General features: G+C 40.9%; 2 protein-coding genes across 2 annotated transcripts; both read right to left on the bottom strand.

Moving 5' to 3' along the window:
• Positions 1–3,944: 3,944 nt before the first annotated feature.
• Positions 3,945–8,118, bottom strand: LOC139584300 (bisphosphoglycerate mutase-like). Its single transcript, XM_071415970.1, has 3 exons — positions 8,012–8,118; positions 6,727–7,354; positions 3,945–6,050 (listed from the first exon to the last, which is right to left on the bottom strand). The coding sequence occupies exons 1-3, from the start codon at positions 8,090–8,092 to the stop codon at positions 5,875–5,877; spliced, it is 885 nt and encodes a 294-aa protein (XP_071272071.1). The 5' UTR covers positions 8,093–8,118; the 3' UTR covers positions 3,945–5,874.
• Positions 8,119–8,607: 489 nt separating this feature from the next.
• LOC139584299 (troponin I, slow skeletal muscle-like) lies at positions 8,608–11,903 on the bottom strand. The gene is made up of 4 exons (XM_071415969.1): positions 11,776–11,903; positions 10,426–10,515; positions 9,875–10,045; positions 8,608–9,753 (listed from the first exon to the last, which is right to left on the bottom strand). The coding sequence occupies exons 1-4, from the start codon at positions 11,884–11,886 to the stop codon at positions 9,670–9,672; spliced, it is 456 nt and encodes a 151-aa protein (XP_071272070.1). The 5' UTR covers positions 11,887–11,903; the 3' UTR covers positions 8,608–9,669.
• Positions 11,904–22,962: the final 11,059 nt, after the last annotated feature.

Below are 22,962 nucleotides of genomic sequence, written 5' to 3'. Positions count from 1 at the left end.
TAGACAGGTCTATCTACAGGTGACCTAGACAGGTCTATCTACAGGTGACCTAGACAGGTCTATCTACAGGTGACCTAGACAGGTCTATCTACAGGTGACCCAGACAGGTCTATCTACAGGTGACCTAGACAGGTCTATCTACAGGTGACCTAGACAGGTCTATCTACAGGTGACCTAGACAGGTCTATCTACAGGTGACCTAGACAGGTCTATCTACAGGTGACCTAGACAGGTCTATCTACAGGTGACCTAGACAGGTCTATCTACAAGTGACCTAGACAGGTCTATCTACAGGTGACCTAGACAGGTCTATCTACAGGTGACCTAGACAGGTCTATCTACAGGTGACCTAGACAGGTCTATCTACAGGTGACCTAGACAGGTCTATCTACAGGTGACCTAGACAGGTCTATCTACAGGTGACCTAGACAGGTCTATCTACAGGTGACCTAGACAGGTCTATCTACAGGTAACCTAGACAGGTCTATCTACAGGTGACCTAGACAGGTCTATCTACAGGTGACCCAGACAGGTCTATCTACAGGTAACCTAGACAGGTCTATCTACAGGTGACCTAGACAGGTCTATCTACAGGTGACCCAGACAGGTCTATCTGATGGTGACATAGACAGGTCTATCTACAGGTAACCTAGACAGGTCTATCTACAGGTGACCTAGACAGGTCTATCTACAGGTGACCCAGACAGGTCTATCTACAGGTGACCTAAACTCAGCAAAAAAGGAAACGTTCCTTTTTCAGGACCTTTTCTTTCAAAGATAATTCGTAAAAATCCAAATACCTTCACAGATCTTCATTGTAAAGGGTTTAAACACTGTTTCCCATGCTTGTTCAATGAACCATAAACAATTCATGAACATGCACCTGTGGAACGGTCCACGTTCTCATTTACAACTGCGACCTGGCAGTATTCAGACCCTGACTGCAGCATTGAAGGTCCCCAAGAACACAGTGGCCTCCATCATTCTTAAATGGAAGACGTTTGGAAACACTAAGACTCTTCCTAGAACTGACCTCCCGGCCAAACTGAGCAATCAGGAGGGAGGGCCTTGGTCACTGACAGAGCTCCCGATTTCCTCTGTGGAGATGGAAGGACAACCATCTCTGCAGCACTCCACCAATCAGGCCTTTATGGTAGAGTGGCCAGATTTCAGCAAAAGGCACATGACAGCCCACTTGGAGTTTGCCAAAAGGCAACTAAAGACTCTCAGACCATGAGAAACAAGATTCTCTGGTCTGATGAAACCAAGATTGAACTCTTTGGCCTGAATGCCAAGCGTCACGTCTGGAGGAAACCTGGCACCATCCCTACGGTGAAGCATGGTAGTGGCAGCATCATTCTGTGGGGATGTTTTTGAGGGGCAGGGACTGGGAGACTAGTCAGGATCGCAGCAAAGATTAATGGAGCACAGTACAGAGGTCCTTGATGAAAACTTACTCCAGAGCGCTAAGGACCTCAGACTGGGCCAAAAGTTCACCTTCCAACAGGACAACAGCCCTAAGCACACAGCCAAGACAACGCATGAGTGACTTCGGGACAAGTCTCTGAATGTCCTTGAGTGGCCCAGCCAGAGCCCGGACTTGAACCTGATCGAACATCTCTGGAGAGACCTGAAAATAGCTGTGCAGCAACGCTTCCAATCCAACCTGACAGAATTTGAGAGGATCTGCAGAGAAGAATGGGAGAAACTCAATACAGGTGTACCAAGCTTGTAGCCTCATACTCAAGACTCAATGTTGTAATCGCTGCCAAAGGCGCTTCAACAAAGTACTGAATAAGGGTCTGAATACTTATGTATTTTTTTCTAAAAATCTGTTTTTGCTTTCTCATTATGGGGTATTGTGTTTAGATTGATGAGAGGAAAAAAACTATTTTATAAATTTTTAAATAAGGCTGTAACGTAACAAAATGTGTAAAAGAATTAAGGAGTCTGAATACTTTCCGAAGGCACTGTATATGCATGCAAAGTTTATATGTAATTGAAAACGTACCTGTCCTGCAGAAAACCAAGTTCAGTTGTTTCTTTATGTTCGAAGTCAGTAGCTTGGGAGAGAGAGTTGGAACAGTTTATTTATCCACTGGCTACGGAACACGTTTTGGCTCCTCCTGTCTCTAAGATGTTTAACTTTCATTGGCTATTTCTCTATACTTGTAGTTCATTAAGTGGACGAGAGACAGTTGACTTAGGCCTATTATGAAACACTCATGGTGAAAGCATTAATAAAGAGCTTTCATTTATTTTACTTCTAAAAAAGTAAATATAATTTTTTAATATGATGAAGCACCCTTATCGCCACAATTGAACTTCAGCAATCAATTCCAAAATATTTATGCATGAAAATAAATAACAAACATAATATTGGAAGACTTTCTCTGGGCTCAACTACTTGTAAAGAAAGTTGGCCCTATCCCATCAGCCTTGGAGCTATAGCTGCCCATATCCTGTAGGCAGGCTTGGTGACAGATGTTAATGTACAAAAATCTGTCAGAGCAATGAAAACAATCCTATAACTCTGTCTGATTCCACACCTGCAAAAACAAGAGAGGGGATCCGTGATGCTGTCCAGGTGGAAACGTCTGATTCTCCCTTTAAACAGTTGAAGGTAGATGGGAGATCATACAACTCAAAGAGCATTGGGTAAAACATCAGGGCTTTAAATAAAGATGTGGGTAGGCTAATAACTAGTTTATTCCTATCAGGTCCGTAACCAGGGTTTGAGTATTAGCGAGGCTAATAACTAGTTTGTTCCTATCAGGTCCGTAACCAGGGTTTGAGTATTAGCGAGGCTAATAACTAGTTTGTTCCTATCAGGTCCGTAACCAGGGTTTGAGTATTAGTGAGGCTAATAACTAGTTTGTTCCTATCAGGTCCGTAACCAGGGTTTGAGTATTAGCGAGGCTAATAACTAGTTTGTTCCTATCAGGTCCGTAACCAGGGTTTGAGTATTAGCGAGGCTAATAACTAGTTTATTCCCATCAGGTCCGTAACCAGGGTTTGAGTATTAGCGAGGCTAATAACTAGTTTGTTCCTATCAGGTCCGTAACCAGGGTTTGAGTATTAGCGAGGCTAATAACTAGTTTGTTCCTATCAGGTCCGTAACCAGGGTTTGAGTATTAGTGAGGCTAATAACTAGTTTGTTCCTATCAGGTCCGTAACCAGGGTTTGAGTATTAGCGAGGCTAGTAACTAATTTGTTCCTATCAGGTCCGTAACCAGGGTTTGAGTATTAGTGAGGCTAATAACTAGTTTGTTCCTATCAGGTCCGTAACCAGGGTTTGAGTATTAGCGAGGCTAATAACTAGTTTGTTCCTATCAGGTCCGTAACCAGGGTTTGAGTATTAGTGAGGCTAATAACTAGTTTATTCCTATCAGGTCCGTAATCATATTCAAAGGACAGTATAGTAGTCTACATATACCTATGTCTACATCCCTCCAAAAGCACCACGATCTATACAGACCTGGGTTCAAATAGCATTTGAAATCTTGCTTTAGCCTTTCTGGAGTGCAAAGGTGGGTGGGTTTTTCATTTTTGGGACTTTTCTATTGTTTCCATTGCAACAGGCAGCTCAATCAAGTGTCTATACCCAGAGTGATGGTTTCTGGCATAGTCCCTAAATCCACTCCCTTTCATCCACTCCTTCTGGGCACATAAAACAGTGCAGAAACGCAGGGCAGCTCCTGCCTGTAACCGTCCGTAGTTCTCCTGACAATGAGATTAATTTGTCTGGGCTATGCTCATTTCAGATCACTTAACTGTATCATGATTTATTAGGAAAAACTGTAGCTCCTCCAACTGGTAGGATACAGACATTTATCATTATACACTACTGTACACTTAAGTTCCACAAGATCCATATAACATGACCATACTGTCACATCCTTGCCATTATTACCACAAAAAAAGAAGCAATCCGAGACAGTTACTGAAAGAGGCATGTTTTCAGTTCCTTTATTTAATTTCCACCATACAAACCATGAAAAGTCAAAATGTTCAAACTGAGTCCAATACTTCCTATCGTCATCATTTAGGATGACTGTGTATAACACATTACAGGACTACAGTATCAATATCATTTACACATTTACAGTTTTAGGGCTTAACTAAATGATAGTCAGCATTTCCTTAAATGACCCAAGATAATAACCACTATGACAGATGGATAGAGGATAAACATTTTTTTTTTAAGAGTTTCAAACACGAGGCACACCAAACATTCAGTAGCATACATGCATGTCGTTCCTGTGTAAAAAAAAATATAAATCAAGCATCTCAATAAATGCCCCATAAAACCATGTAACATTCAGTACAACATTCATAAGGAGTGAATCATTTCCCCCTACATTAACAGTGGATAAAATGTATTACAATCACTACAAGTGGTTGTTGTTTGGTCATCAATTCACAATCATTTTTGTTATCGTCAACCTCTGAAATGTAATATATTAAGTTACACAAGAAAATATGATTTAAAGTGGATTTGTCTAAACATGTGCATCAGTCAAATCTTTAAAAACAAGCCACTATATTAATAATTGTACCCTCATAAAAAGGTGCCATCTTTAGTAGCACTGTATTTAATTGCAAATGCAGTGGTGTTCAGTGTAGAGCATGACCTAAACTATGTTAAGTATACTCTTAAGTTAACACTTGACTCAAATGTTTGTTGTCACTAAATGAAATAAGTCACAAAAAATGACATTGATAAGTTCGGTAGAGAAGAAAAGGTATGATGGGGATATTTTCCTTTGAACAGTAAAAATTGAAATAAATGATACAATGATACAGCAAATCCTTAATCTGACTTTATTACAGCATGTAAATGTAGGTATTTTATGAATAAGCGCTACAGTTATTTCATATGAAAGTCTCTCAAACTAGCATGTAGCCTATAAGACGACATCACAGGAAGTTGGTGGCACCTTAATTGGGGAGAATGTGTTCGTGGTAATGGCTGGAGTGGAATGGTATAAAATACACCAGACACATGGTTTCCATGTTTTTGATGCCATCCCATTAGCTCCGATCCAGCCATTATTATGAGCCGTCCTCCCCTCAGCAGCCTCCACTGGAAGACACGTTCTTATCAAGTTTGACCCATTGGTTTCAACAACATTTACAGCAATTCTATACTAAAAAAGCTTCACACAATCACCGGTCGGTCTTGGAAAGAATAGCCAGGCTGTCAGTCTCACTGAGGTAATACTTGTTATAAAGGTGCTTTTAAAGAGTTCTGATAAATAAATTAACCTGTACTTGTTAGTGCTGGCTCATCACCTGCTTGATTCTGTCAGTCATAATTCCCCTGTAAAAACTAGCTACATTGGCATTGCAAAAGTCCTACAGAAAATATTGGCAATGAAGGCACGTGCGACAGATCTTTCATAAAATTGTTTTGTTGGGGACACATCTTCGTATTTCCTCAATTCCAAAGAACCTCAATACAAGGGTCAGCCTATTATCTTGTTAATGATAACTTTGAGGGTTATATCTTGGCAAACAGAAGTTAAATCTAGTAAGCACAGCACTTAACAGGAAGACAAACTTTCTTGTTTCCACGTTGTACCAAATAGGGTCCAGTCCATACCACAATGATGCAGTCAGTTGACTACAATTCAGAATGACTAGAACCCAGTTGACTAAATTCTACAATCCAGGATCTAGAATGACTATAATCCAGTTGATTAGATTCTACAATCCAGAAAGAGTCTAGTCATTCTAGATTCTCGGGTCTCTAATCTAGCCAAACAGATTCTAGTCAATTTGGCTAGCTTAAAGAATTGATCATCTAAAATGACTAGAATCCTGTTGACTATATTCTACAATCCAGAATGTCTAGAATCCTGTTGACTATGTTCAGGCCGTTTGTTTGACCTTACCCTGGTCCTCCACCTTCCTGATGGCTGCCTGGATGGCTTTCTGGTCTCCCAGGAGCTGCATGGGTTTGGTGGGCCGGAAGTTCTCATCCAGCTCAATCAGAATGGGTGTCCCAGTGGGTAACGTCACATTGACGATATCAGCATCTGAAATACCTGTTGATATAAATATTGAATGTTGTGTTCTGTAAACTACAGTAAAACAACCATAAACAATAAAAGCGTTAGCACAGCTTTCGCCCATGCTGTTATGTAAAGCGCTAGCAACATGACCAATTAAAACAAAGATACACAGATAAAAGTTATTCCCTTATTATGTGTACATCTAGATCTTTACACATTCGCAATTTTTTTGGTCCAGCTACATAACGTTGATAATTTATAACATAACGGCCTATAAAGTAACTGGCTGGCCAGCTACGACAACCGTTATCTCTATAAGCCTGTGGGGAAGATTAAAGGTCAATGTGGATCTAATGGAAGTAGCCTGATGTAACATAAACCTAGTGGCCTTTTTGTACAAGTTCAACCGCGTGCCATTTCTGGAACTAATATACAGTATATTCCTCTCATCCAAATGAGAGTGAATGATAGTTACGAACTAGGTCTAAAACATGGAGGGCCTAGCAAACTCCAATACAAGGGCCTTTGTGGATTCAAACGCAAGTGAAAGTGGCCATGCAGCTCATACTAAAATCTGCATGAACAAAAGAGAACAATAGCAGTGCAGCAAAAGTCAATGGTAATAATGGTACTGCAACTGATGCAGTCCAGCCGAGCAGGGTTGGCACACAGAGACACACACAGACACACGAGGAGCCACCAGGCATACCTTCCAGGTGTTTCAGCAGGGCCCTGCAGCTATTCCCATGCCCAGAGATGAGCACCAATTTCCCCTGTTTGATCTCCGGCACAATAGTGCCGTCCCAGTATGGCTGGAGCCTCTCCAAGACATCCTTCAGGCTCTCCGACTTCGGAAGATCCTCTTTAGACACATCACAGGTAGAATACCGGCGGTCATTGTAGATCTCCAGGAAGTACGGGTGTGATTCGTCGATAGGGGGGGGCGTGAGGTCATAGCTCCTCCGCCACTGTTTCACCTGCTCCTCACCATGGTTTAGGGCCATCTCAGCTCTATTCAGCCCAATCAGGGCACCATAATGGCGCTCGTTGAGTCTCCACGTCCGGACCACGGGGACCCACTCCTGCCCCATGGCTTCCAACAACAGCCAGGCTGTGTGGATGGATCGGCCGAGCAGGGAGGTAAATACTACATCTAGGTGGTAGCCTGCTTCCTTCAGGAGGTGACCGCACGCCATAGCCTCCTTGACCCCGTCCTCACTCAGCCTCTGGTCCACCCAGCTGCAGAAGCGGTTCTCTTTGGTCCAGGCTCCTTCTCCATGCCTCATCACAAAGACTTTGTACTTGGACATCCGGAACGACTGTCTGGCAGCAGCAGCCTGTACGGTACACAAACAATGGGTTTACAGTAACTAGATGAGGGTGATGCTGGACGAGTGCAGTCACATATAGTACTGTACTGTGGCCAGACACTTTACCACAGAAGTGAAAAACATTATTCAACAAGTCTCTTGATGAGTTTCATCGACCTAAATATCCAACAATATTTCAGTGGTGTTGTATATTATTAGCTATACACAACTCCACTCACTAGAGCCTAATATTTTACTGTTACTATGTAACTGCTGTTACTAAGCTTAATGTCAGAAGCAGTAGCCATGTCATTTATTCTGCGGCTGAGGGGGTGGGTCTAGTGGGGTCAGCAAATGTCCGGCATTTCGAGTGGTTAAAAGGCTACATGCCAACACAACGGGTTATATTTAACCCCAAATTAAACAGGGTAATTCAGTAACTAAACATGGAAATGTGGCTATTGCACATTCCATAATTAATACCTTTTACATCACATCAACAGTCAAATGGTTTAAATAAATAAATAAATAAAAAACAGCTAGCTGGGATGCCTTATGCACTTGTCATCTCATTGGTAGGCTGCTGGCGGGCATGCGTTTACGCGCAAGACTGTAAGACGGCAAGCTACAAAACATACATGTACCGGAACATGCATCATAATAATAGCATGAATACTCTCTTACCCTGCGAGTTACAAGTCCGTCCCAATAGTAGTTCGTGTAGTCGTGACTGTTGACAGTAATTTGGACAACCATCGAGAGCATTTAAGAAGTCCGCGATTGAAAGCTTGTGGTCCAATCGAAACGGAAAAGCTCACGTTTAGGGCGGGATTTGTGTCATGTGTGCTGCCCATATGTGGAGAGATGACAGAAAAGGGCTCTCTGGAACGGTCGTCATGGGGAAGAAGGCGTGGCATGACGGATTCTACTAGCTACATTGTAACAGTCACTGAACGTGGCTAGACAGTAAAGTATATTCTATGTCAATGTTTTGCTTGCCAAAAACTACAGTATGAACTATGATTGATCCACAATGCAAATTACACGCACACGCACACACACACACACACACACGCGATCAACTTTGTGGAATAAACTGTGTGCAGCTGACGGTTGACCATACATGTGTCAATGATAACACAAGTAATTTATTGTCAGTAACACAATCATATTTGGATAACTTCTAACATCCAACATTTTGCGTGTCCATACCATATAATATACACTACCGTTCAAAAGTTTGGGGTCACTTTAGAAATGTCCTTGTTTATGAAAGGAAAGCACATTTTTTGTCCATTGAAATAACATCAAATTTATCAGAAATAGAGTGTAGACATTGTTAATGTTGTAAATGACTATTGTAGCTGGAAACGGCTGATTTGTTTATGTAATATCTACATAGACGTACAGAGGCCCATTATCAGCAACCATCACTCATGTGTTCCAATGGCACGTTATGTTAGCTAATCCAAGTTTATCATTTTAAAAGGCTTACTGATCATTAGAAAACCCTTTTGCAATTATGTTAACACAGCTGAAAACTGTTGTCCTGATTAAAGAAGCAATAAAACTGTCCTTCTTTAGAGTAGTTGAGTGTCTGGAGCATCAGCATTTGTGGGTTATAGGCTCAAAATGGCCAGAAACAAAGAACTTTCTTCTGAAACTCGTCAGTCTATTCTTGTTCTGAGAAATGAAGGCTATTCCATGCGACTAATTGCCAAGAAACTGAAGATCTCGTACAACACTGTGCACTACTCCCTTCACAGAACTGCGCAAACTGGCTCTAACAAGAATAGAAAGAGAAGTGTGAGGCCCCAGTGCACAAATGAACAAGAGGACAAGTACATTAGAGTGTCTAGTTTGAGAAACAGATGCCTCACAAGTTCCCCACTGGCATCTTCAATAAATAGTACCCGCAAAACACCAGTCTCAATGTCAACAGTGAAAATGAAACTCCGAGATGCTGGCCTTCTACAACATTAACAATGTCTACACTGTATTCCTGATCAATTTGATGTTATTTTAACGGACAAAAAAAATAGCTTTTCTTTCAAAAACCAGGACATTTCTAAGTGACCCCAAACTTTTGAACGGTAGTGTATATAATAACAACATTCCATAACATATTACATAAAGATAATACATTATTTACCATTGAGTGACTATAATTATCATATGATATAAATGTGATTTGGGTGCACACACAAAACATATGTACACATAACAACGCAAGAGACTCTGTAGCTACGTAAAACCATACAAACTAACTTTGTTCCTTGACTGTCATAATGTAAGTTAAACACTGAGAAGTCATAATGATGTCATCGTTCCACCCGTGGCTATTAGGATGCAGCGAACATCTTCTTTCTGCCCTCCATGCCAGACATGGCATCCACATTCTTACGCCAATCAGTCACTTCCTCTTTCTGTGGGGACGACAGAAGTATTGCACACACAGTTGTATTGCAGGTGCACATTACAAAAAAAATAAGTAATGAAAAGAAAGCATTGGGACAGGCTGCACTGTGCAGTGAATGTCCCTCTTACCTTCTCCTCCTCCTTCTTGACAGTCTTGAGGTTGGCCTTGAAGTCGACAGACTCTTTGATCTTGGCTCCCAGCAGGGCCCCCATCATGGCTTCAGCTGATACTCTCACCCTCTTCAGCTGAGGTCGCTTCTTGCCCTTCAGCTCAATGATCTTCATGGTCAGATTTTCAATCTATATTGCCACGTAGCAAAGTGCCAAAAAAATAAAAGTCTCCATTTCTAAATAAAAGTTCCACATATCAACACAAATATTCACTCTGTGATAAAATTTCACATTTCACATAACATTTGGTAAGATTACCTGACTCAAAGCCACAAGAGGGTAGAACATATTTCAAACGTTGCTGTCTGTACATTGATTGTAAAAAATAAATGCATATGTTGCCTTTATGGTAAAAAAATGTTTTTACAATATCGACCTGAACAAAGGTTTATTATATACTATTCTTCTTAATAAGATATCCCATACTTGGATAGAGTATGCATTGAAAGATAATACATTGATGTGAACTGTTTGTAATATTTTAATTTGAGAATCTGTGGATCGGGTACCTCTGCGTCACTTTTGGAAACTTTCATTGCGATGTCGTACCGCTCTTCATCAACAACATCAATTTTCTGATGCAGTTCTTTACAAAGAGTCTGTGCAGAGAAAGCAGATTCATATCTGAATATACCGTACTCATACCCATAGTACCTGAATATTTCAGAATATACCGAATGTACATAACTCAGACTGATGTACCTGAATATACCTAAATATACAAACAAACTTGTATTCATAGTACTTTTCCTGAACATAGCTAACTATACTGTAGTCATACTCCTAGTAACCTACAGATTTGGTCATTTTGATCACTCTGTTGTCCCAGAGAATTTTCCTGAGCCACAGGATTTACCTGAATTCACTGAACATCTGCAGTTCTCCTTCTCTCTCGCTCAAATGCTGAAGCACCAGACCAAATACATGTCCTACTACTGTAGGTCCTATCCAAACGCATTTCCTGTTAGAAATTATTACTTTTTTTGAGAATAATCAAATCTTCCTGCGGCAGAATTATTTTTTACTTCTGCGATGAAACTGATCAAATTAAGATCTGACACCTGTACATAAATATACCTGAACATTCCTAAATATACTTATACTCATAGTACTGTACCTGAACAGAAATTACTATACTCATAGTACTGTACCTGAATAAACATGAATATACGCATTACACTGTCCCTGAAAAGAAATGACTATACTCATAGTACTGTACCTGAATAAACATGACTATACTCATAGTACTGTACCTGAATAAACATGAATATATGCATTACACTGTCCCTGAATAGAAATGACTATACTCATAGTACTGTACCTGAACAGAAATGACTATACTCATAGTACTGTACCTGAATAAACATGACTATACTCATAGTACTGTACCTGAATAAACATGACTATACTCATAGTACTGTACCTGAATAAACATGACTATACTCATAGTACTGTACCTGAATCAAAATTTATATAGGCATTGTACTGTACCTGAATGGAAATTACTATATGCATAGTACTGTACATGAATATATATGACTATACTCATAGTACTGTATGTGAATATACATGACTATACTCATAGTACTGTACCTGAATAAAAATGAATATACTCATAGTACTGTACCTGAATATAAATTACTATATGCAAAGTACTGTATGTGAATATACATGACTATACTCACAGTACTGTACCTGATTAGAAATGACTATACTCATAGTACTGTACCTGAATATACATGACTATACTCATAGTACTGTACGTGAATATACATGACTATACTCATAGTATTGTACCTGAATATACATGACTATACTCATAGTAATGTATCTAAATAATATTCCTATATTAATAGTACCTGCAGGTCCTGTACAGACAGCCCAGATAGCTTCAGTGCTGGGACTCGTTCACTCAGTGTGTTTTCTCTGTCAATCACCTTCTGCTCCTTTTCAGCCACCAACATAGCCATGGCCTTCTTCACCAATTTGGTCTGGGAAACAACACCATATAATTACTTTATACTATAATGTATTAGCAGTGTACTTGTAGCATAACTGCTATGGTGTTTTATATATCTATGTATACGTTAGCCACAAATCACAACTGACACACATTATGGAGAAGTGTTGTTTAGTTGTGACTATGACAGTAACAGGGAAGTAAGACAGGAAAGCTACCTTCAAGAAGAGTCTGCGAGATGCAGAGATCTTCGACTTTGGTTTTGGCTGAAATGAGGACAGAGAAGATGTCTTAAGCTCATTGCTAAAAAAAAGAATAAACAATAATACTCACGATCAATATTTTCATGTTAAATTATTAATTGGCTTTTATGGACAGTACCCTTGAAATGTTTATCTTTGTATTGTTGCTGCCTCAAATTAGCTGATGTAACAAGGGCTTTATATAACACATTTGACTGATTTGATCAAAAGTCCTGAAATCCAGAATATAAAATACCCTGATCTTCATGCTATGCTGCAACTGCACCTTCTAGGCCAGCGCAGTGAAGCATAAATTATTGTGATAATAGACCGGTATCCCTTCTTTCTTTTCTTTCCAAAACACTTGAGTGTGCTGTCTCTGACCATCTCTCTCTTTATCTCTCTCAGAACGACCTTCTTGACCCTAACCAGTCACGGAGACTCTCCGCTCTGCCAAAGCTGACTCTCTCTCCTCTGTTCTCATCCTCCTACTGTAGATCTATCCTCTGCCTTCAATATCCGTGAACCATCAGATCCTCCTCTCCACCCTCTCAGGGCTGGGCGTCTCTGGCTCTACACACTCTTGGATTGCATCCTACCTGGCATGTCGCTCTTTTATGTATTTGTTTTGAGCCGTTGGCGGTAGGTGCACTTGATTCAGCAGGCCTAGCGCTGGGAAGGCAAAGTGTTCCCATTTTGAACCATTTAATGTGTCTGAAGGTAGAACTCTGCATACCCAGCATGCCCAGAGAGCAAATCAAGTGCACTTACAGGTCTACCGCTGGCCAATCAGATAGCTCACATTATAAAAAACATGACCCAAAGAGAGTCAATGAATATAGCAAAGAGCTGCTGTTTTTATGAGTCAGTTCATGTTTGTTGTTATTCAGCATTGTCAACACTTTGTTCAACACTTTTATAAGCCATAAAATGTGCGTTCTCCCTACTTCCACTCACGCTACAACCAGCACTGCAGCTGTAATGAATGAGTACAACCAGCACTGCAGCTGTAATGAATGAGTACAACCAGCACTGCAGCTGTAATGAATGAGTACAACCAGCACTGCAGCTGTAATGAATGAGTACAACCAGCAGTGCAGCTGTAATGAATGAGTACAACCAGCACTGCAGCTGTAATGAATGAGTACAACCAGCAGTGCAGCTGTAATGAATGAGTACAACCAGCACTGCAGCTGTAATGAATGAGTACAACCAGCACTGCAGCTGTAATGAATGAGTACAACCAGCACTGCAGCTGTAATGAATGAGTACAACCAGCACTGCAGCTGTAATGAATGAGTACAACCAGCACTGCAGCTATAATGAATGAGTATAGCAAAGTGTTCCCATAAGCTTGCATTGTTATTATTAGCGGCTTTTAATATCAAGGAATATTTCACTTTCTGGTAAAAAGAGTAACAACATGAATTGGTGCATGAGGCAGAAATGATTCAGTGCGACTTAAGTTTCGCTATCAGCTGGAAGACTGTCCCCTTTTTTCAGCAAAGGGAGCTCTCTCCCTCCCCTCACTGACCATCAGATGCAGGTCATCAGTACAGTAAAAAAACAAAGAAGCTCACTCAGCTGTGCCTCACAAGTATTACAACAAATAGTCTATTACCAGTGTGATAATATACCTAAATGTTTTTAATATAATTTCAAAATGGTCTGAGAAGAACAAAATTGGCAGGGCAATTACCAATATGCAGTGATAATGTATTGGGCCTATAGCTTACTGTACATACCTCATTGCTACAGAACAGTTTTTAATTGGTTAATGTTGCATAGGCTTAGTTTTTTAAAGTCATGTTAAAAAGAAATTGGAATGGTAGATCTCGGCTTGCGGTTTTACTCAGAAAGTGATCTTGATGACCACTGCTCTACAACATCCGAAGAGTACGAGCTTTCCTCACACAGGAAGCGGTGCAGATTCTAATCCAGGCACTTGTCATTTCCCGCCTAGACTACTGCAACTCTCTGTTGGTTGGGTTCCTCGCTTGTGCCATCAAACCCCTTCAACCTTCCTAAGTTCTCCCGTGTCACCCCACTCCTACGCACACTACACTGGCTTCCAGTCGAAGCTTGCATCATCTTCAAGACTCTGTTGCTTGCCTATAGAGCAGCAAGGGGAACTGGCCCTCCTTGCCTTAAGGCTATGCTCAAACCCTACATCCCAACATCCCAATACACATGTTGTTGTCTCACCTAGCTGTCTTAAGATGAATGCACTAATTGTAAGTTGCTCTGGATAAGAGTGTCTGCTAAATTACTAAAATGTAAATGTAAATTACGTCTGTCAAGATGATCATTGTGTAAGGGCAGTGTTAATTTCTGCACATTTGTTCTGGTTTGAGTATGAAAATTCACTTACCGGCCTGGACCAACATCAGCCAATTGGAGAGAAAGAAACCAAAACCCCAAAAGAAGAAGATTGTCACATTTATGTTCTTTGCATATTGTTTACTGCAGTGACTATAGAATGTCTACACCCCCCTTGGAGTTCTTCACATTTTATCGTTACAAAGTGGGATTAAAATTGATTTAATTGTCAATTTTTTTAAACGATCTAAACAAAATACTCTGTAATGTCAAAGTGGAAGAAAAATTTGAACATTTATTAAATATGAATGAAAAATAAAACACTAATAAAGTATTCATCCCCGAGTCAATGCATGTTAGAAACACCTGTGGTAGCGATTACAGCTACAAGTCTTCTTGGGTATGTCTCATAAGAGCATTGCACACCTCTATTGTGCAATATTTTCCCATTATTGTTTTAAAAATTCTTCAAGCTCTGTCAAGGTGTTGGGATCATGGTTAGACAGCAATGTTCAGGTCTTGCCATAGATTTCAAAGCAGATTTAAATTCAAAACTGGGCTTCTCAGGAAAATGCGCTGCCTTCTTGGTAAGCAACTTCAGTGTAGATTTGGCTTTTGTTGGTTATTGTCCTGCTGAAAAGTGAATTCCTCTCCCAGTGTCTGTTGTAAAACAGACTGAAGCAGATTTTCCTCTAGGATTTTGCCTGTGCTTAGCTACATCCTATTTCTTTTCATCCTGAAAAACTCCCCAGTATTTGCCAATGTCAAGCATACCCATACCATGATGCAGCCACCACCATGCTTGAGAATAAGAAGACAGTTACTCAGTGATGTGTTGTGTTGGATTTGCCCAAACATAAGGCTTTGCAATTAGGCCAAAAAGTGTATTCCTTTGCCATGTTTTTTTTCTCAGTATTACTTTAGTGGCTTATTGCATAAATGCAAATTAATTACTTAAAAATCATACAATGTGATTTTCTGGATTTTTGTTTTAGATTCCGTCTCTCACAGTTGAAGTGTACCTATGATAAAAAATGACAGACCTCTACATGCTTTGTAAGTAGGAAAACCTGCAAAATCGGCAGTGTATCAAATACTTGTTCTCCCCACTGTATGTTGTATGTATGGGGGACAGAGGAAGGGGTAGTCATTAAAAAATCATGTCAACCACTATTATTTCATACAGAGTGAGTCCATGTAACTTATTATATGATTTGTTAAGCCACATTTTTACTTCTGAACTAATTTAGGCTTGCCTAAACAAACAGTTGAATACTTATGCGACGACTATATTTTGTATTAATTTGTCAAAAACAATTATAATTTTCTTTTCACTTCGAGTATTTTGTGTGGATCAATTACAAAAAATTACAATTAAATCTATTTCAATCCCACTTTGTAATACAAAAAAATGTGGAACAAGTTCAAGGGGATGTAGACTATCTATAGTCACTGTATATGTTGACAGCAATGCAATGAAATATGAGACGTTGATACTTACGCTTCAGACATGGTTGCAGTTCTCTGTGTCTCCTACATATTTCACAATGTAAAAAAGTTAAACAGTTACAACAGACTGAAAGGCGTTTTCAGAACTACGTCATATTACAGTTTTCAGCGCGCCAAACTATAGCTAAACTATTTTACATAAAACAATACATTTAGTTCATTTTGATAATATTCCAATCTATTCTAGCAGATTATCAAATAAAAAACAATCTTGTTTCTTGATAACTACAGCAAATGACTGTAATAAAAACATACAACATGAAACTACAATACATGACCTTGGAGTAATAAAATAATGGTTGAAAGTCAGTATCGTTAACACACAATAAATCTGTCAGAGTAGTAATTTAATTTAGGATTTAGATACATATCTGACTAGTGTTTAGTATTTGGGGCATTATCAAAGAATGCTAGTATGCAGATTTATAACTTGATTTAGAAAGGTCTTCTCCCAAGAGATCTCCTTTTTAGTATTGTGGACTTTAGACTTCATGAATTGTACACACAAATGGAGATGGAGTTATGAGGTCAAATAGCTAAACTGGTTAGCGATCTTCTGTAATATCTCACAAAAATCATATATATCAAACATACATAACAGAAAACAATTCTCTGGTTGTTTGCCAATTCATAAAATTACCATGAAATTTACCATGAAAACAAAAAAATGCAATAAAGTTCTGGTCTTACCTGATTGCAATAGAAATTGTTGGCAAACTAAAATAATCCTGACATAAATCACATGTACAAACTTCAACTTCAACTTGACATCTCTTTGTTGGGGCATCTACTTACACTGACAGCACGCTACTGTCAAAACATACACACAAAAAAATCCTTTACCACAATTAGATTTTACACTTTCCTCCTTTGAGGCGTTACGTTAATACTGGAAACTTACCTTTCAGGTGAAGAAAAGCTAATGTAACGTTACTAGTTGTCTTTGTGAGGATGGAGGGATGAAAAGTAGGTTAATATATAGATTCTGGACCTCATGTGAGTGGCTCACCAAAATAGACCCTCTGTCCTCACCATTCTTATTATGTGTGACCTTCCACACATAGTAACTTGATTTGACTTTTAGTGGTGGTACTTTATATTCTACTGCATGTGATTTGAGAGTGTAAATAAATCTATATCATTGATACATTATATTTGGTGAACACAACCAGAGCACTTCAGAGAATTTGATTCGTGTCACATAACTAACTGTACAATGCCATGTCGTTTGGAAATTAATATTGATCACACTGTACCCGGACTGTTTATTATAAGAATTAAAAGTTCTCAAGGACTTAGATGCACACTACCGGTCAAAAGTTTTAGAACACCTTCTCATTCATGGGTTCTTCTTTATTTTTACTATTTTCTACATTGTAGAATAATAGCGAAGACATCCAAACTATGAAATAACATACATGGAATCATGTAGTAACCAAAAAAAGTGTTAAACAAATCAAAATATATTTTATATTGGAGATTCTTCAAATAGCCACCCTTTGCCTTGATGACAGCTTTGCACTCTCTTGGCATTCTCTCAACCAGCATCACCTGGAATGCTTTTCCAACAGTCTTAAAGAAGTTCCCACATATGCTGAACACTTGCTGGCTGCTTTTCCTTCACTTTGCGGTCCGACTCATCCCAAACCATCTCAATTTGGTTAACCTCTTATGGCTGCAAGGGAAATTATTGAGTAGCCAGAAAAAAGGTGCCCATTTCAAACGGCCTCGTACTCAATTCTTGCTCGTACAATATGCATATTATTTATTACCTTTGGATATAAAACACCTTCTAGTTTCTAAAACAGGTTTAATTATTTCTCTAAGTGAAACATAACTCTTTTTACAGCCCATTTTCTGGAAAAAGTGAATTTTCCAAGAAGCTATGTCTCTCTTCAAGATACTCTCTATAAAAGGCCTTGGCACTTGGGACTGTACAAACACGTCACACATCTTCCCCTGGTTGTCATGCGGAAGTGAGAGAAAAAAGGACTTGATTATCTCTGTCAGGGACTGAAAGGAACCTCTTTGAGTGATAAGTGCGCACTTTATAATTTTTTCTGGGCGCGAAGTAGGAACTGGACCGCGCTCCTGGAAAACACTCGTTATAGGTGAATATGACCTCCAGCTTCGATTTTCTTTGATACATGTCACAAAATCATCCTAAAGTATGTTTTTTCAATATACTTTAATTATATTATTGAAATTTATTCTGGACTTTAGACGTGATGCGACGCAAGAATTTTGTCAAGACGGAGAGGTTAGCATGGCATGGCCAGTGTGTCATGCTAATTCAACAGGGACATCGTTCGTTCTAGGTCCAAATGAACACGGTTCTGAACAAAGGACCCTTTGGAGAACATTCTGATGGAAAATCAACAAAGATAAGGACCCAATTTGGGATGCTTTTTCATATATCTGTCGAACTGTGCTATCGCTAGCGTTTGACTAGAATCAATGCTGCTGTGTGCTAGCTATTGTAGTAAGCTAATATAACGATATATTGTGTTTTCGCTGTAAAACACTTCAGAAATCGGAAATATTGTCTGTATTCACAAGATCTTTCTCTTTCATTAGCTATCCACCATATATTGTTCTGAAATCTTTTCTGATGTGAAATTAGAAGTAGACGTTGGTGTCTGTTTTCTCTGGCTACTGCCGTGCGATTTCTTACTGTAGCTATGATGGTAGCAGTAATGTAAAACTGATTTATAGCTAAAATATGCATTTTTTTTGAACAAAACATAGATTTATTGTGTAACATGTTATAGGACTGTCATCTGAGGGAGTTTTTTCTAGGTTATTTAGGTTAGTTCTAGGTTAGTTAGGTTGGCTTTGCATGCTAGCTGCATGCTAGCTGCATGCTACCGGTGCTGTGAAAAATATGTCTCTCTTTTTGTATTTGGTGGTGAGCTAACATGAATATATGTGGTGTTTTCGCTGTAAAACATTTAAAGAATCTGAAATATTGTCTGTATTCACAAGATCTTTCTCTTTCATTAGCTATCCACCATATATTTCTCTGAAATGTTTTCTGAAGTGTAATAAGGTAGTTGACGTTGGTGTCTGTATTTTCTCTGGCTACTCCCGTGCGATTTCTTACTGTAACTATGATGGTAGCAGTAATGTAAAACTGATTTATAGCTAAAATATGCATTTTTTTTGAACAAAACATAGATTTATTGTGTAACATGTTATAGGACTGTCATCTGAGGTAGTTTTTTCTAGGTTATTTAGGTTGGTTCTAGGTTAGTTAGGTTGGCTTGTGCATGCTAAATGCAGCCTACTTGTGCTGTGAAAAATGTCTTTCTGTCTTTTTTTATTTGGTGGTGACCTAACATAAATATATGTGGTGTTTTCTCTGTAAAACATTTAAAAAATCGGACATGTTGGCTGGATTGACAAGATGTTTATCTTTCAAATGCTGTATTGGACTTGTTAATGTGTGAAAGTTAAATATTTTACAAAAATAGATTTTGAATTTCGCGCTCTGCACTTGGACAGGCTGTTGTCATATTGATCCCGATGTCGGGCTTGCAGCCTGAAGAAGTTAAGGTCGGGGGATTGTGGAGGCCAGGTCATCTGATGCAGCATTCCATGACTCTCCTTCTTGGTCAAATAGCCCTTACACAGCCTGGAGGTGCGTTGGGTCATTGTTCTATTGAAAAACAAATTATAGTCCCACTAAGCCCAAACCAGATGGGATGGCGTATCGCTGCAAAATGCTGTGGTAGCCATGCTGGTTAAGTGTGCCTTGAATTCTAAATAAATCACCGACAGTGTCACCAGCAAAGCACCACCACACTATAACACCTCCTCCTCCATCCTTCACAGTGGGAAATACACATGCGGAGATAATCTGTTCACCCGCACCGCGTCTCACAAAGACACGGCGGTTGGAACCATAAATCTCTAATTTGGACTCCAGACCAAAGGACAAATTTCCACCGGTCTAATGTCCATTGTTCATGTTTCTTGGCCCAAGCAAGTCTCTTCTTATTATTGGTGTCCTTTAGTAGTGGTTTCTTTGCAGAAATTCTACCATGGAGACCTGGATCACACAGTCTCCTCTGAACAGATGCATTCCTAACATCCGGCGCCGAAACGAGATGGCCGCCTCGCTTCGCGTTCCTTGGAAAATATGCAGTATTTTGTTTTTTTATGTGTTATTTCTTACATCGGTACCCCAGGTAATCTTAGGTTTCATTACATACAGTCGGGAGGAACTACTGAATATACGATTAACGTCAACTCATCATCGTTCCTACCAGGAATATGACTTTCCCGAAACGGATCCAGTGTTTTGCCTTCCACCCAATACAATGGATCTGATCCCAGCCGGCGACCCTGTGCGACGCCGTAAAAGGGGCAAACGAGGCGGTCTCCTGGCCAGGCTTCGGAGACGGGCACATCGCGCTCCACTCCCTAGCATACTACTCGCCAATGTCCAGTCTCTTGACAATAAGGTTGATGAAATCCGAGCACGGGTAGCATTCCAGAGAGACATCAGGGATTGCAACGTGCTCTGCTTCACGGAAACATGGCTAACTCAAGAGACGCTAACGGAGTCGGTGCAGCCAGCTGGTTTCTTCATGCATCGCGCCGACAGAAACAAACATCTTTCTGGTAAGAAGAGGGGCGGGGGGGTATGCCTTATGATTAACGAGACGTGGTGTGATCATCATAACAACACACAGGAACTCAAGTCATTCTGTTCACCTGATCTAGAACTCCTCACAATCAAATGTCGACCGCATTATCTACCAAGGGAATTCTCTTCGGTCATAATCACAGCCGTATATATTCCCCCCCAAGCAGACACATCGATGGCCCTGAACGAACTTTATCTGACTCTTTGTAAACTGGAAACCACACACCCTGAGGCTGCATTCATCGTAGCTGGGGATTTTAACAAGGCTAATCTAAAAACAAAACTCCCTAAATTCTATCAGCATATCGATTGTGCTACCAGGGCTGGAAAAACCCTAGATCATTGTTATACTAATTTCCGCGACGCATATAAGGCCCTCCCCCGCCCCCCTTTCGGAAAAGCTGACCACGACTCCATTTTGTTGATTCCAGCCTACAAACAGAAACTAAAACAACAAGCTCCCGCGCTCAGGTCTGTTCAACGCTGGTCCGACCAATCTGATTCCACGCTTCAAGACTGCTTCGATCACACGGATTGGAATATGTTCCGCATTGCGTCCAACAACAATATTGACGAATATGCTGATTCGGTGAGCGAGTTCATTAGGAAGTGCATTGACGATGTCGTACCCACAGCAACGATTAAAACATTCCCAAACCAGAAACCGTGGATTGACGGCAGCATTCGCGTGAAACTGAAAGCGCGAACCACTGCTTTTAACCAGGGCAAGGTGACCGGAAGCATGACCGAATACAAACAGTGTAGCTATTCTCTCCGCAAGGCAATCAAACAGGCTAAGTCCCAGTACAGAGACAAAATCGAGTCGCAATTCAACAGCTCAGACACAAGAGGTATGTGGCAGGGTCTACAGTCAATCACGGATTACAAAAAGAAAACCAGCCCCGTCGCGGACCAGGATGTCTTGCTCCCAGACAGGCTAAACAACTTTTTTGCCCGCTTTGAGGACAATACAGTGCCACTGACACGGCCCCCTACCAAAACCTGCGGGCTCTCCTTCACTGCAGCCGAGGTGAGTAAAACATTTAAACGTGTTAACCCTCGCAAGGCTGCAGGCCCAGACGGCATTCCCAGCCGCGTCCTCAGAGCATGCGCAGACCAGCTGGCTGGTGTGTTTACGGACATATTCAATCAATCCTTATCCCAGTCTGCTGTTCCCACATGCTTCAAGAGGGCCACCATTGTTCCTGTTCCCAAGAAAGCTAAGGTAACTGAGCTAAACGACTACCGCCCCGTAGCACTCACTTCCGTCATCATGAAGTGCTTTGAGAGACTAGTCAAGGACCATATCACCTCCACCCTACCGGACACCCTAGACCCACTCCAATTTGCTTACCGACCCAATAGGTCCACAGACGACGCAATCGCAACCACACTGCACACTGCCCTAACCCATCTGGACAAGAGGAATACCCATGTGAGAATGCTGTTCATCGATTACAGCTCAGGATTTAACACCATAGTACCCTCCAAACTCGTCATCAAGTTCGAGACCCTGGGTCTCGACCCCGCCCTGTGCAACTGGGTCCTGGACTTCCTGACGGGCCGCCCCCAGGTGGTGAGGGTAGGTAACAACATCTCCACCCCGCTGATCCTCAACACTGGGGCCCCACAAGGGTGCGTTCTGAGCCCTCTCCTGTACTCCCTGTTCACCCACGACTGCGTGGCCATGCACGCCTCCAACTCAATCATCAAGTTTGCGGATGACACTACAGTGGTAGGCTTGATTACCAACAACGACGAGACGGCCTACAGGGAGGAGGTGAGGGCCCTCGGAGTGTGGTGTCAGGAAAATAACCTCACACTCAACGTCAACAAAACAAAGGAGATGATTGTGGACTTCAGGAAACAGCAGAGGGAGCACCCCCCTATCCACATCGACGGGTCAGTAGTGGAGAAGGTGGAAAGTTTTAAGTTCCTCGGGGTACACATCACGGACAAACTGAATTGGTCCACCCACACAGACAGCGTCGTGAAGAAGGCGCAGCAGCGCCTCTTCAACCTCAGGAGGCTGAAGAAATTCGGCTTGTCACCAAAAGCACTCACAAACTTCTACAGATGCACAATCGAGAGCATCCTGTCGGGCTGTATCACCGCCTGGTACGGCAACTGCTCCGCCCACAACCGTAAGGCTCTCCAGAGGGTAGTGAGGTCTGCAGAACGCACCACCGGGGGCAAACTACCTGCCCTCCAGGACACCTACACCACCCGATGTCACAGGAAGGCCATAAAGATCATCAAGGACAACAACCACCCAAGCCACTGCCTGTTCACCCCGCTATCATCCAGAAGGCGAGGTCAGTACAGGTGCATCAAAGCAGGGACCGAGAGACTGAAAAACAGCTTC

Source organism: Salvelinus alpinus, chromosome 9 (genome assembly GCF_045679555.1).
Source record: "Salvelinus alpinus chromosome 9, SLU_Salpinus.1, whole genome shotgun sequence".
NCBI lineage: Eukaryota > Metazoa > Chordata > Actinopteri > Salmoniformes > Salmonidae > Salvelinus > Salvelinus alpinus.
The sequence above is the reverse complement of the archived record's forward strand: the minus strand, read 5'-3'. Positions and strand labels throughout refer to the sequence as shown.

Bases quoted from the DNA above. Each gene is read 5' to 3' on its own strand.
- LOC139584299 (XM_071415969.1), bottom strand. From the start codon at position 11,886: ATGGCTATGTTGGTGGCTGAAAAGGAGCAGAAGGTGATTGACAGAGAA. The intron at 10,516-11,775 runs GTACTATTAATA...TTCTCTGCACAG, and splicing joins TGTCTGTACAGGACCTGCAG to ACTCTTTGTAAAGAACTGCA. The intron at 9,754-9,874 runs GTAAGAGGGACA...TCGTCCCCACAG, and splicing joins TCAAGAAGGAGGAGGAGAAG to AAAGAGGAAGTGACTGATTG.
- LOC139584300 (XM_071415970.1), bottom strand. From the start codon at position 8,092: ATGCTCTCGATGGTTGTCCAAATTACTGTCAACAGTCACGACTACACG. The intron at 7,355-8,011 runs GTAAGAGAGTAT...TGTACCGTACAG, and splicing joins ACGGACTTGTAACTCGCAGG to GCTGCTGCTGCCAGACAGTC. The intron at 6,051-6,726 runs GTATGCCTGGTG...TTATATCAACAG, and splicing joins CCTGCTGAAACACCTGGAAG to GTATTTCAGATGCTGATATC.